General features: G+C 45.0%; 1 protein-coding gene across 2 annotated transcripts in view; it reads right to left on the reverse strand.

Annotated features, from left to right (window-relative positions):
* Window positions 1-635: 635 nt before the first annotated feature.
* Phf20 (PHD finger protein 20) overlaps window positions 636-14,599 on the reverse strand; it is a 103,264-nt gene continuing 89,300 nt past the window's right edge. For both annotated transcript variants that reach the window (XM_041670340.1, XM_041670339.1), the window contains 5 exons: window positions 13,747-13,846; window positions 11,066-11,261; window positions 7,697-8,078; window positions 6,225-6,408; window positions 636-3,258 (listed from right to left, as the gene is read on the reverse strand). In XM_041670340.1, the coding sequence (XP_041526274.1) occupies window positions 3,116-3,258; window positions 6,225-6,408; window positions 7,697-8,078; window positions 11,066-11,261; window positions 13,747-13,846 (1,005 nt within the window). In that variant the 3' untranslated portion in view covers window positions 636-3,115. The remainder of the gene's footprint in view (window positions 3,259-6,224; window positions 6,409-7,696; window positions 8,079-11,065; window positions 11,262-13,746; window positions 13,847-14,599) is intronic.

Raw genomic sequence — 14,599 nt, forward strand, 5'->3', positions numbered from 1 at the left:
TGGGTAGAAGCTGGTATGAGCATCTAGCTTTGGATGATTTGAAAGCATCTGCTTATGCTTTCCTGGAATTTCTTTTTTTTTCTTTTTTTTTTGGGGGGGGGGTTCGAGACAGGGTTTCTCTGTGGCTTTGGAGCCTGTCCTGGAATTATCTCTGTAGACCAGGCTGGTCTCAAACTCACAGAGATCCGCCTGCCTCTGCCTCCCGAGTGCTGGGATTAAAGGCGTGCGCCGCCATCGCCCGGCTTTCCTGGAATTTCTTGATAGAGTTTGTGTCTGTCTCCCTGTACAAGATTATCATAGAAGAGCAGGCATGCTATAAAACATTGATTATATATCTTAAAAGTAGGATGAAACATTTGATTCTTGCTGGGTTATGGTGGTGCACTCAGGAGACTAAGGCAAGATGACTTCAAGTTTGAGGCTTGTTAGATGACATGCTCAAGGCCAGCCTGGACTACAAAGCAAGACTGTCTAAAAAACAACCAGGCATGTGCCATAGGACTTTAATCCTAGCACTTGAGGGAGAAGCAAGGGATTTCTGGGAGTTCTGGAACAGTCAGCTACATCGTGAGACCTTGCCTCCAAACTAAACAAAATCACAACCTTTTATACTCCAGTAATATGTGACTGACACATAGCAACAAGAACTGTTTTATTTTTTTCTAGATACAGAAGTTTGCATGTTTTGTAAATATTGCTTGAGAGCAACACTCCTATGTACAGTGCCTTCTGTCTAATAGCGTGTAAACACAGTACGTATCCACAGTGCAATGTTGGCTCAGCCACGATCCACCTTGCATACATACTTAAATGACTATCAAACCAGAACTGTTGTGTCAAGGCAACTTTGTATAGGTGGACAGCTTTCTAAACAGACAGAACTTCATGCACATCTTCCTACACTGTTTGCAAGTAACAGATTCTAGTGCTCCAACTTAGGGTTAGTTCACTGTGACCCAAGAACTGGGAGTGGAGCCCTTCAACATGGCTTTAATTTAGGGAAGAACTGCGGTTATTAGAACACGGGGAGTCTGCTTTGCTTCCCTAAGAACAAAAGTCACAATGAAACCAGATCATTTCCTTCAAACCTAAATGATAAACACAGCAATGACCACATCGCAGAATCAGGACCACCAGCTTCTGCTTCCATGTTTGAACAAGACACAATGGGCTGCCTTCAGAGTTAGTCCCCGATGGAATTTTCTAGGGCAGTACAGAGAAGAAAACACCTCAATTAAAAAACCTTTATTACATTTGTTTAGCGTGTGGATGTGTGTCAGAGGGCAACTTCAAGGTATCAATTCTCTCTACTGTATGGGTCCTGGGGATCAAACTCAGGTCAGCAGGCTTGGTAGTAAACACCTTTGCTCACTGAGCCATCTTTCTGGCCTCCAAATCAGTACCTAATATAACAATCATCATACCTCATACAGTTGTAGCAACAGATAATTATCTTGGCTCTTCCCCTTTCAGACAATCACCATCCAGTTCTCAAGATGCAGCCATCTAATAAATCACCCAGAACATCAATGTCATATGGAGCATTTCTTCCCCCAACATCAGTGCTAGCAGCGGGAAGCAGCCTTTTGTAAGGGACTATGTTACACACTCCTTATGTGTCGCACACTCCTTAAGCTGTGCCAGGTCAACTCATGCTTGCCCTGAAGCTCATTTTAGAGCAGACGGTGAACAAGTCATTAGACAGGGCACTCACTTCCTGAAACTTCTCTGTACACAGGCCTGAATTAGCAGGCCTCAATGACCTGTTGTGCCTGAAGCTTACTCATTCCCAAGGCAGGGAGATGCTGCTGTTACTAGCTACTGACATTGGCTCCTTGATGTTTATATAGTAAATATTTGCAACCTAAAACGTTACAGATTCCAAAACTCATGATGAACCTGTGGGTGTTGATGGATAAATGTACTTTGATATTTGCCTTTAGTGATGCAAAAACTGGTAAAATGAAGTCCTCAAAGCATGGAACCTTTTAAACATTGTCTAGTAAGGTAAAACAAAACAATACAGCAATTACACATGGAACCAGACCTGCAAAATAACACAAATATTCTTTCCGAAGGTACAAACAGTTGTACCTGGACCTTAAGCAGCATAATCACCTTGATTTCACAAGTAATACAACCAGGACACTGAAAGTGTTGAGTGCATCAGCAACCCTGCAGATGCTGGCAGCCATGCTGGCCTCCAGGAGGAAAGTGGCACACAGATTCTCAACTGCTGATGGCAATAGAAAATAAGGTAATTCCCACATTCTTTGTAACAAATCTTTACAGTAAAAGTTCAAAATCTTGGGAAACATTTTTTTTAACTTTAAATAAAAGTGGGAAGATGTTGAAATTAATAAGTGTATAGAAAATGCTGTCCTTTGGGTTCCAGACCCTGCCTGCTTCCTTCTGAAGATCCTTGTCAATTCTCATTGCAACAAGATTCTACCTCTTCCTTCAGACGTTTTGGCTTTGCTGCCATAGCCATGGTCCAGCCGACTCTGGAGTAATAAACATAAAACCTTGTCCCCTGTACCGTGAAATCCTGCAAGAGCCATGGCAAGAAAATGAAGTCTTAAGAAGCAGTGCTGTCAAGGCCCCTGCTCCTCCTTTCCAAACTGCGCAGCACAGTGAGGTCCCAACATTCCAGTGAAGCTGAAAGATGAAAACGGTGCCTGCCTGCTGCCCATACACCGTGCCAGGCAGAGAAACCAGAGGGGTTGGCACATGCCTCAACCTGACACAAAAGTCAAATAAACCGTGAATTGAATTTACAACTGTTTCCAACTAGATTTTTTTTTTTTTTGGCTCTCCATTTATCATCAGTGGCACGATTCCAAGGAAGATGTGCAAAGACTTGCTTCGTTCAACAATGTGCACAGAAAGGGGTGCTAAGACTGCACTGCCTTCGTGGTCGGCTTCCAGATCAAGAGTGCCCTGTCCTCCAGCACTCAAAATGGTCTCTGTCCCAGTGTCCATCACACTCCTGGCCAAATCCCTGAAGTCAGTCAGTGTCACGTGCATTCAGCATGCTAAGTTTATTTACTTAAATATGCGAAGCTCCCCTGGCAGATGGCCAGGATTGTGCTCCAATTGTCTTGGGTGCCCAATTTCATGTCGAGCAGCAGAGGGCAATCTGCTGCACCTTGCCCAGGTCAGTCAGCAGCTGCTTGATGCAATGCTTGAGCTGTGGAAGCCTGGCCAAAGGCTCTGGGGGTTCCAGTTCCCCAGTGTAGTCCAGCCAGCTCTCCAGTACTGCAGGTAGAAAAGAGAGAGAAGATCCAATGAGGGCTTAGAACTTGGGCTTAGAAAAACCACATCACAAGGCCATTTCAATCCAGGCTGCCTCAGTATTAGCCCCCCACAAAGCACTGCTCCAGGGCACAAAACTAATGTTTAGGCTAGCAAGTGATCTATCCCCATAGGCTTTATGTCTAGAATGCTTGGTCCCCAGCTGGCGATGCTATCTGGGGAGGAAGTAGGCCACTAGGGGTGTGCCTGGATTCCATCCTCTCATTCCTGTCTGCCAAGACATAGACAGGTGCCATGACAAGACCAAGTAACCATGGACTGGACTCTCTGAAATTATAAGCTACTTAAGCAAATTTTCCTTCAAGTGGTTTGTCAGGTATTTGGTTACAGCGATGACAATATAAATGCTTCTCAACAGTACGGGCACCAAGTCCTGGTTAGTGGTGGAAAGAATAATCTACATCTATGCTCCCCAATACAGTGGATTACCAGTCAAATCAGACACAGCTGCTGAGCTCTTTTTTTTTTAATTTATTTATTATGTATATAGTGTTCTGGGCACCAGATCTAATTATAGATGGGTGTGAGCCATCATGTGGTTGCTGGGAATTGAACTCAGGACCTTCAGAACAGCAGTCAGTTCTTTTAACCTCTGAGCCATCTCTCCAGCCCCAGCTGCTGAGCTCTTAAAGAGGTGCCAGTGCATCTAAAGAATGCATCTGAATTGTATTTACTTTTAATTGTTAACTAGTCACACAATCTAGCTGCTACTGTGCCAGAGCAGAGCCCAGAGGCCCTGAAGACCAACCTGAGTCATTACCAGTATTTCTAAAGCTTTTCCATATAAATAGGGCAAGCGAGGCTGCTAGAAAAAATAAGCGTCTACAGGGACTTTTAAGTTTTTTTTTTTAATCAGTCAATTCTGATTTGCTTCATATTAGTATGTGATACATAATTAGCAGCACAAAATATATGTTTTTCGCCCTTTAAGAAGTTAGTGTAAGCCTGGTGTGGTGAGTACAACTTGAATTCCAGCAATCAGGAGGCAGAGATGAGACAAGTCTAATCCACACAGAGAGACTCTGTCTCAAAAACTAATCTAGCCTGGCAGTGGTGGTGCACATCTTTAATCTCAGTACTCAGGAGGCAGAGGCAGGCAGATCGCTATGAGTTTGAGGCCAGCCTGGTCTACAAGAACTAGTTTTAGGACAGCTAGGAATGTTACACAGAGAAATGAATGCTATTTCAAAAAATCAAAACAAAACAAAAACTAATCCGGCCAGGCGATGGCAGTACACCCCTTTAAACCCAGCACTCAGGAGGCAGAAGCAGGCAGATCTCTGAGAGTTTGAGGACAGCATGGTCTACAAAGCAAGTTCCTAGATAACTAGGGCTACATACTAAGGTCCTATCTCAAAAACAAACAAAAAAACTTTTTTCTTTTCTTTTTTTTTTTTTTTTTAAGCACAAAGTAGTTTCCTAGCTGGGGAGATGGCTCAGGAGATAACAAACTTGCCAATAAGCTTAAGACCACAGTTTAGACAACCAGAATTTATGTAAAGCCAGATGTGGCAGCACAAATGGAAATCCAAAAGAATCCACACAGAAATGAGAGGCAGAAATGGGAGACAGGAGAGTCCCCAGAGGCTTGCCAGCTAGCTAGCCTGGCTTACATAGTGATGAGCGAGAAACCCTGTCACAAGACAGAGAAGATGTGGACTGACACCCAAGGTTGCTCTCTGACCTCCACAGCTGTGACACAGAGCAGTGCTCACACACCAACACACACAGGCACACATAAATGCACATCTGAGGGAAAAAAAAAATCTTTTTTTTTTTTAAAGATTTCTGGCCAGGTGGCGCACACCTTTAAGCTGAGGCAGGTGGATCTCCAAATGAGTTCAAGGCCAGCCTGGTCTATAATAGCCAATTACAGGACAGGCTCCAAAGCTACACAGAGAAACCCCATCTCAGAAAATGAAACAACAACAAAAAAGATTTATTTCTATTTTATGTGCTCTGGTGTTTTGTCTGCATGTATGTCTGTGTGAAAGTGCCAGCTCCCCTGAAACTGGACTTACAGATAGTTATGAGCTGCCATGTGGGTGCTGGGAATTGAACCCAGGTCCCTCTGGACCAGTACTCTCTTTTTTTTTTTCAGTCTGGCCTCGAATTTGTGATCCTCCTGCCTCTGCCTCCTTCAGCAAATCCTACCCATGTGCGCCACCACAACCGGCTGGACCAGTACTCTTAACCACTGAGTCATCTCTCTCCAGCCCCAGAAAAAAGTCTTAATTCCCCATAGAACTCAATAAAAACATGCTCAGATGTTCCCAACAGCTGACTCCAGTTGCTCTTCTATGGCGATGCCTTCCCTTATCTTTGCCTGAAGACTGAACAGAGCACCCTCTTGCTGAGCACACACTCTGCCCCTGAGCTACCTACTCTCAGCCCTGCATGGTCAGCACTGCAGAGAAGACTGGACAAGTGAGGCAAGACCCCTGAGAGCTCCAGACTTCATAATGCTTAATACGTGTTAGAGTTAGACTTGTTGGCCGGCTGGGCAGTGGTGGCGCACGCCTTTAATCTCAGCACTCAAGGCCAACCAAACTCCAAACCCCAAGAACCCCAGTTGATATGTAACAGATAAGAACTTTAAGAACTTTATTAGCCAGGTGGTAGTGGTGCACGCCTTTAATTCCAGCACTGGGGAGGCAGAGGTAGGTGAATCTCTATGAGTTTGAGGCCAGCCTGGTCTACAAAGTAAATTCCAGGACAGCCACAGCTACACAGAGAAACCCTATCTTGAAAAGCAAATAAGCAAATAAACAGTTAGGCTTGTCCTCACTGAGGGGAGAGCTAAGTGAAAGGAGACCAGAAGAGAGCTGACCCTGGACAGCCAGACTGTGGGCTTCAGAAGGCAACATGGGAAGGGAAGCTCAAGAGTGGTGCCCAGAAAGGAATCCTACCGTCCAGCTCCTTCTCAATGGAGTCCATCCGATGTGTCACTTCATCCTGAAGAGACTCCACATGCGTCAGTAGGTTAAACTGCCACTGGTGCTGCGAGCTCACCAGGCCTTCTCCGTCTCTGTCCAGCAGCTTCCGAGCAGGGGCTTCTTCCGGCAGGACCTTCTTGGAAATGTACTCCTTCACCTGGACATGCAATGATGTTTAAGTCCCTGAGCAGAGACAGTCAGCTCTTTCTCCAATTGGCCAGCATTTACAACCCTGGGAAAAAGCACTGCCTACCTGAATGTCCTCAATCCCCATCTACTGCCAATACCACTCACTGCCGTAGGACTGCACCCAGGGGCTCAGCAGGCCCTGCCCCAGTACCCCAACATGAAGTAGGCCTTTCAGAACCCTGAGGGCTGCCTAGAGCAGGGCTACTGTAGAGGAAGATTAGGGTATTTATAGTCATGTTTAGCAAGTCCTGGCTGTCCCTGGGTGAACATGTGGCCCTGACGAGTTACTTCTCTTGTGAGCAGCATGGATGTAGTATTCTGAAGCTTCATAAGGGTAAATATGGTGCCAGTATACAGCTCACCAGGGGTTGCCTTGATGAGGAAAAGAACTTCTAGATTTCACACATGTTTACTTTAGAAGTCTGCTTAATCCACAGGACACAAGACTGTTAGCCTTTTACTGCAGAGTTTGGGATGCTAACATTTCAAGATATTGGCAGGTATATAGGCTGAAGGTGCAATCCCCACCCTGGAAGCCTGGTGGGGATGTTCCCTCCCTCTTGGCAACACACAGCAGTGTAATCATGCTGCTGATGCTGCCCCATAGTCTGGGAAAATAAGGATGACCAGGGACCAGGGCAGAGCCCTGAAACCACACAAGGCCTCACTCACAGAAGATAGGCACAGGGAGGAATTAAAGAGGAAGACACTGGTATGACACTGGGGACTCAGAACAGAGTGACATAAAAATCACAAAAACTGAATAACAAACAAAAGGCTGGCTCTAAGTGGCAAAGACTTTAATGAAATTAACCCTTCTTGTGACAGGGTTAGAAAAGAACAACATGCAGTTTTGTTGAAACATACTTAATGTGCTTGACTGTGCTCATATTAATAATTGGCATCCAGGAGCAACTGTGATGTAAATGATACTAAAGAAAAACCTAATTTATCTTCATTCTATTTTTTCTAAGTGAGAATCAGCTTCTCTGCTTGATAACCTCCTCTTTTTGTCCCTGATTTCCACATTGTGCCATTTTGATGACCTTTGACTAAAGTGGGTCCCCTGTCTTTGTATCCATCTTAATAGGAGAAAAAAGAAAAAACAAACAAGAAAAATTCCAGAAACTCTCTGATGAGCAAATTTAAACAGAGTTCTACTAAGAAGTGTCTTCCACAGGAGCGCCCAGGAAAAGGACTTAAAAGCATTCAGCTACTAAGTAAAGCTACTAAGAGAAGGCAAGCAAGCCACATACCTTTGGGGAGCTGGGTTTAGGATCACTGTCCCCTCTGCTCCAGCCTAGGCGAGGGGAGAGGGGATCGTCACCATTCTCACAGAGGGGGTTGACTGCATCATCAAGGGCAGAGCCTCTTGTCTCTACTACCAGCTTCTGTTCCACGGCAGGGTAATAGGTACGGGGCTTCTGGTAGCAGTGCTCACTAGTGATATAGGACTCCTCCACAGACCGGGGCAGGGGTAGTGGCTTCTCCACCGCCCCATTTAAAGTTCTATAGCTCGGGGACTCCTCCTTGCTCCTGGAGTCTGTGATATGGATGTGTCTGGAATGCACTCTCCCCTCCGCAGAGTGCTGTTTCCAAGGCTGGCACCACAGCTGCAGATCAGGATGCTCCCTGCTTCTGTGGGGTGGCAAACAGAGAAGCAGTTTTGAGGGTAGCAAGGATCATTGCAAAGCTTCTTAATTTACAAACTCTTTCCCACGAGGGAGAAAGGCTTCAACCTGGGATATCTACCCATGTGGCACACTGGGGTGTAGAGCCTCAGTCTTTTAGGAAGCCACGTCCCTAGTCTTTCACCACAGCCACAGTGGGTAGAACTGGGCTTGGTTGCTGAGCAGTAGTGAGCAAGCTCAGGCTCCTTCTGGTTTCCTCTTCCTTTGGAAACGAGTGCTATCATCTGTCAGCTACCAGCTCTGACTTTTGAGAGAAAGGAAGACATTAGAATGGAGGTATTCTGTTGGTATGAAGGTATTCTTCAAACGTGGCTTCCAACAGCTAGGGAGATGGCTCAGCAGGTAACAATCCTTGATGTCAAACCTAAATCTGATACCTAGAACCACATGGTAGGAGAGAACCAACTACCAAAAGTTGTTCTTCTAACTGGCACACATAGCCGGGCGGTGGTGGCGCACGCCTTTAATCCCAGCACTCGGGAGGCAGAGGCAGGCGGATCTCTGCAAGTTCGAGGCCAGCCTGGTCTACGAGAGCTAGTTCCAGGACAGGCACCAAAGCTACAGAGAAACCCTGTCCCGAAAAATTTAAAAAAAAAAAAAAAAAAAAAAAAAAAAAAAATATATATATATATATATATATATATATATCTGGCACACATATGCTGTGATGCACACACACATAAATAAATAAAATGCAATAAAACAAATGTAGCTTCCTAAAAATACACTCAATCAATTGGCACAATAGCCGTGACGTGCAACAACACACAGTGCTGCAGGTGGCTGCATATGTATGCATAACATGAGGTTTTTACAGGCTTGTTTGTTTGTTTTGCTTTTCAAAACAGGGTTTCTCTGTGAAACAGTTCTGGCTGTCCTGGAACTTGCTTTGTAGACCAGGCTGGCCTCCAATTCACTGAGATCGCCTGCCTCTGCCTCCCAAGTGCTGGGATTAAAGGCGTGCGCCTCCACTGCCCAGCACAATTTTTAGTTTTCTATTTTCATCCTTCCAAAGGAAGAAGTGGCTGGAGTAAGTAAAGAGCACAGTCTGATCATACAGCACAGTTCTGTAAGGCCTATAAACTTTCTGTATGAGAAAACTCCGACAGGGACAGGAGTCTGAGCAACAATCCTTGAGCAAGCTGCTAACAATGATTCTCCCAGCAGACTTTTTTTTAAAGTATGTGTGTGTATGCACATGTGTGCATGTGTGTGTGTATATACACAAGAGAGGCCAGAGTACTGATCTCTTAAAGCAGGAGTTACAGGGGCTGGAGAGACGGCTCGGTGTTTAAGAGCACTGGCTGCTCTTCCAAAGGTCATGAGTTCAATTCCCAGCAACCACATGGTGGCTCACAACCATCTGTAATGAGATTTGGCGCCCTCTTCTGGTGTGTGGGCATACATGGAAGCTGAATGTTGTATAATCAATCAATCAATCAATCAATCAATCAGTCTTTTTTAAAAAAAAAAAACCTGTCTTGTTAAAAAAAAAAGCTGGGGTTACATGTGGTTGTGAGCTGCCAATGCTGGTGCTGGGAACTGAACTCGGGTCCTCTGGAAAAGCAGCAAGAGGTCTTAACTGCTGAGCCCTTTCTCCAGTTCCTCTGCCGCAGATTTAAGATTCTTTATCTATGCTGGGCGGTGGTGGCACATGCCTTTAATCCTAGCACTTGGGAGGCAGGTAGTTCGAGGTTTGGTCTAGATAGCAAGTTTCAGAACAGGCTCCAAAGCTAAACAGAGAATCCCTGTCTTAAAAAAATTAAAAAAAAAAAAAAGAAGATGTCTATAAATCATGCGTATTTAGGATAAAAGAATAAACAAAATGTGATATACATATACTACACTTTGCCTTTTAAAAGGAAATTCTGATACAATATAGATGAACCTTGAAGATGTGCTGTGTGAAATAAGCAACAGGTAAACACTGCATGACTTCTCCTGTGAGGCATCTAGAGAACTGAATTCATAGGGACAGAAAATAGAATGGCAGTTGCTGGAACTGGGAGGATGAAGACATTGGAGATTAATTAATGCATGGAGAAATCAATCTTGCAGGATGACAAGTTCTGGAGACTGACATTGCTTGAGATCAGAAATTCAAAATCAGACCAGGCAAAGACAAAATAAAAGAGCTAGGTGTAGAAAGGCAGGTGGATTTCTGTAAGCTCAAAACCAGCCAGTTCTACATATCTAGTTCCAAGACAGCCAGGACTAAATAGAGAGACCCTGTCACAAGTAGGAAAAATAAACAAACAAATAAATAGATTTAGATGGTAACATTTAAATTAAATTTGCATTATGTACACAATTTAAAAATTCCTCAAAACTGTACACCCAAAGATAGCACAAAGCAAACTATAAATGTGTATACCACACCACAGTGGCCCACACCTGTAACCTCAGTTCTCAAAAGGCTGAGACAGGAGGAACACTGTGAGTCAAATTAAGGGTTATATACTTAATTCGAGGTTGGCCTGGACTACAGAGTAACAATCTGCCTTAAAAACAAAACCAAAAAAAAAACCAAAACCAAAAACAAAAAACCCAGATGCACACACCATGTTCTGTTTGTGGTATTGGTGACATGTATTATTGTATAATTATCAAATTCAGTAAGGTCTTTAAAATAAATGAACTTAATTATATGTAAAATATTCCTCAATAAAGTCAATTGTTTTACAAAGAAGTGCTTATTATGTAACTGATCTTTTTTAGAGGGGGATGGAGCAAGGGTACTGGCAATCACACTCAGAGACCCACACATGCTAGGCAAACACTCTACCCCTGAGCCACATGCTCAGCATAGCAACAGAATTTTTGGTACAGATCTAAACTTATCAGTCTTAGTGCTGACTTTGAGGCGTTTCACTTTCTCCCCAAACCTAAGAGAACTGAGAGCCAAAGGAGATTCCTACCAAAGCCCACACTTACTGCAAGATGCTCATCTTGAGCTGCAAGCCGTGAAGCACCTCAATCACTCTCTGCACATCACCAAGAAGCTGATGGGTGGCCACGATCTTCTTGGCATTCTGATGGGAGTAGTTCTCTTCTAGAAATGCCAGGCCATGCATATGTCCCCGGCTCAACCACTCCTTATCATACCAGTACTTGAAGCCAGGCCTCTGACCTAAAGTAGTGACATTAAAAGACGATTAAACATGGCCTGAGAGAAACCCAGGCTGCCCCATCATTGGTCCAATCACCATGTTTCCATGACAGACTGATTACTGTGCTCCTTTCGTTCACATTTACTTGGCACCTGCTCTATGCTTGGTCTCTACTAGGTGTTGGAGATGAGGTAGGAATACAGTATGGTTCTTTCCACTGACCACAGGGAAAAGCACAGTTCTGATATATTTCTTCCCTCTTTCCTTATCTCCACTCTTTTTTTTGGGGGGGAGGGGGTTTCGAGACAAGGTTTCTCTGTGGTTTTGGAGCCTGTCCTGGAACTAGCTCTTGTAGACCAAGCTGACCTAGAACTCACAGAGATCCGCCTGCCTCTGCCTCCCGAGTGCTGGGATTACAGGCGTGCACCACCACCGCCCAGCCTCCTTATCTCCACTCTTGTCCCTTCTCTCTTTACCCTCTCTCCCTTTCTTTTTCTAGACAGGGTCTCATGTGGCTCAGACTATCCTCAAACTGATCATATAGCTTTGAACTCCTGTTTTTCCTGTTTCCATTCGGAGAGTTCTAGTATTGTGGAACATTACTTTATGTAAAGATGTGTTACATTTGTTTATGCTGCAGAATATTACTTGAACTGTGTAAAGGTGTGTTACTTTTGTTTATGCTACATTTGTTTGATTATGTAAAGACGAGTTGCATTTGTTTCACCTTGCCTGCTTAAGACACCTGACTGGTGTAATAAAAAGCAAGACAGGAAAAGGACAGGCAGGGTTGGCATGGAGAGAAAATAAATTGGAGGAGAAATCTAGGATTGAGGAGAAACAAGGGAAACGCACAGGGCCAAGCAGTCACCAGCCAGCTAGACTTGAGAAATAGTGAAAGTAAGTTATACAGAAAAAAAGAACAGTGAAATACCCAGAGGTAAAAGGCAGATAAAGAGAAACAGGTTAATTTAAGGTAAAAGAGCTAACCAGAACGAGCATAAGCTAGGCTGCACATCCAAAACTAATAATAAGTCTCTGCATTGTGTTTGGGAGCTGGTTGTTGGCCCAAAAGAAAAAAGCCTGGTGCATTCTGGTATCAGATGCATGCTACAATGGCCGGCTGGACTATCTCTTACATTTAAGAGATACTTTTCCCTCCTCTGCTCAGAACCTTCCACAGCTTTTGACGGCTTACAGAAGAATAACTCAAACCCCTAACTAACTCTTTATGGCTCACAGGACCATTCCTTCCTGTTCTCCTCCTTCCACCCTATGGTTTTCCTGAGTTTTGGGAACACACGCACACACATTGACCTCTCCTCTCGTGTGTCTCTGTCTGAAGTGCTATTCCCCTAGACCTTTCCAGTACTGGAGACTCGCCATCTCCTCAAGAGGGCCTTTATGCCATCATCCAGCATCAAAAGAGCCTTTTCAGAGTCTCTGGTTACTCCCTCATCATCCCTTCTAGCTTCACCTGTGCACACAGTCTTGCGTTTAATTTGTTTCAGCTTTGGTTTTCAGTTTCCAATCCTATTAAGAGTCAGAAAACAAGGAACCATCTCATTGATGGCTGCAGTCCCAGAGCCTAGCAAAGGGTTCCAAATGGACTTACCTAATGAACGAGAGGTTCCAAGCCCCTTTCCAACAATACCAGCTGCCCCTAACTAGACAGATGCTTCCCATCTGCTATGTAACATGGCCTGGATGACTCCAGGGGTCTTGCTTATTACAAGCCTCCTTAGGAGAAAACAGCTCAGGGACTCAGCAGTACTTCCTGCTCCAAAAGCTCAGGAGACAGCACTTTCCAAAGAAACTCAGTCACTCTTCAGTCACTAGAAAACCCTACAACAGGCTGGGTGTGGTGGAAAGGACAGCCAAGAGCCATAGACAACCCCTGGAAACCACAAAACCAGCTGATCCTGCTGAGGAACTGAGCAGGACACTGCTTGGAGTGGTGACAAGCTGTATACAACCATGCCGTGGCCCTTCCAGGGGCCATGATGCACTACAGGGCAGGTGTACCCTCCAACGTCTCTGAAATGCCGAGAGCAGAGCCGCACACCCATCCTCAGATTTCTCAGGGAAAGAAGTGCTTCACTGTTGAAACTGGAACAAGAAACCAGCAAGGCCCTGAGCAAGAACGATGAGCCAATTCACGGAGCAGACAACACTGTGGACAGTCTCAGACAGACCTGGGGAAGTCCTAGACTGCTGTCCCGCTTTGTGCTCATCATTCACAATACCATGCGTGGTTTTCACCACATTCCAAGAAATGTTCTAGATCAAGGTCAGGCCTGCTGCTGGATAAGTAAACACCTTCAGACACATTCCCTCACTGCTGGGTTGGAGAGCTGGCCACCAGGGGGGCTTCCAAAATGCTGAGGAGAGTCACCTAGCCATCCACAAAGAAATTCATCAAGAACACGGTCAGGGTGTCACTAGCTGCTGAGCTAAGAGGAAGTTACATACATACTGCTGGCACTCCGCTCCAGAAATCTCTACCTGGAGGGTCTTGGCAGACATAGCAGGTGTATTTCTCGGGCACATTTTCTTCCAGTAATCCCATGCAGACCCCGTGCTGCCAGCACTGGCATTCTTCACACTGGAAAAAGTAAAGAAGCAACACAACTTAGAAAGCAGGAAGCCCCTAGAAGCGTGAGGGTGAGAGAAAACGGCAGGGAGCACTCCCTAATGACTCCTGCCCACCACTGAGCACATGGAGGCTCAGACATAAGTGAACAGGGTAGACTAAAGAGTCCTGCGGTCTTCAGTCCCAAGAGCCATATTTGAAGGACCCCTGAGGCTATCGGCTCTGGTAGAGGCCACAACACATGAAGAACACTTAGATGTGAGGTGTGGTGGAACACAAGGTGAGCCTCAGTTACACTGTGAGACCAAAGCCAGCCTGGATACTTTAGAATCTGTCTCAGAACCAAAATTTACATTAACTGGATAGTACTGACTCCAGACTGACTATTGTCACTTCCCTTCTCAGCTTCTACTGCCAGTCAACGGGGAAGCCACAGCCCCATTTCACACCAAAACAAACTGCAAAAGGATAAAACAGACATAAGGCTTTTGTTTTGTTTTGTTTTTAATTCTTTCACAGGGTTTCTCTGTGTAGCCCTGGCTGTTCTGGAACTTGCTTTGTAGACCAGACTGGCCTCAAACTGAGATCCACCTGCCTCTGCAACCTGAGTGCTGGGATTAAAAGTACATGCCATTGCCACCCAGCTAAAACATGTATAAGGTTTCTCTCTCTCTCTCTTTCTCGTCTCTCTGTCTCTCTGACTCTCTCTGTCTCTCTCTCTGTCTCTCTCTGTCTCTCTCTGTCTCTCTCTCTCTCTCTCTTTGG

The sequence above is a fragment of the Microtus oregoni genome, unplaced genomic scaffold, assembly GCF_018167655.1.
Source record: "Microtus oregoni isolate MIOR12 unplaced genomic scaffold, Mior012 000020F_ref0000438, whole genome shotgun sequence".
In the NCBI taxonomy this organism is placed as follows: Eukaryota; Metazoa; Chordata; class Mammalia; order Rodentia; family Cricetidae; genus Microtus; species Microtus oregoni.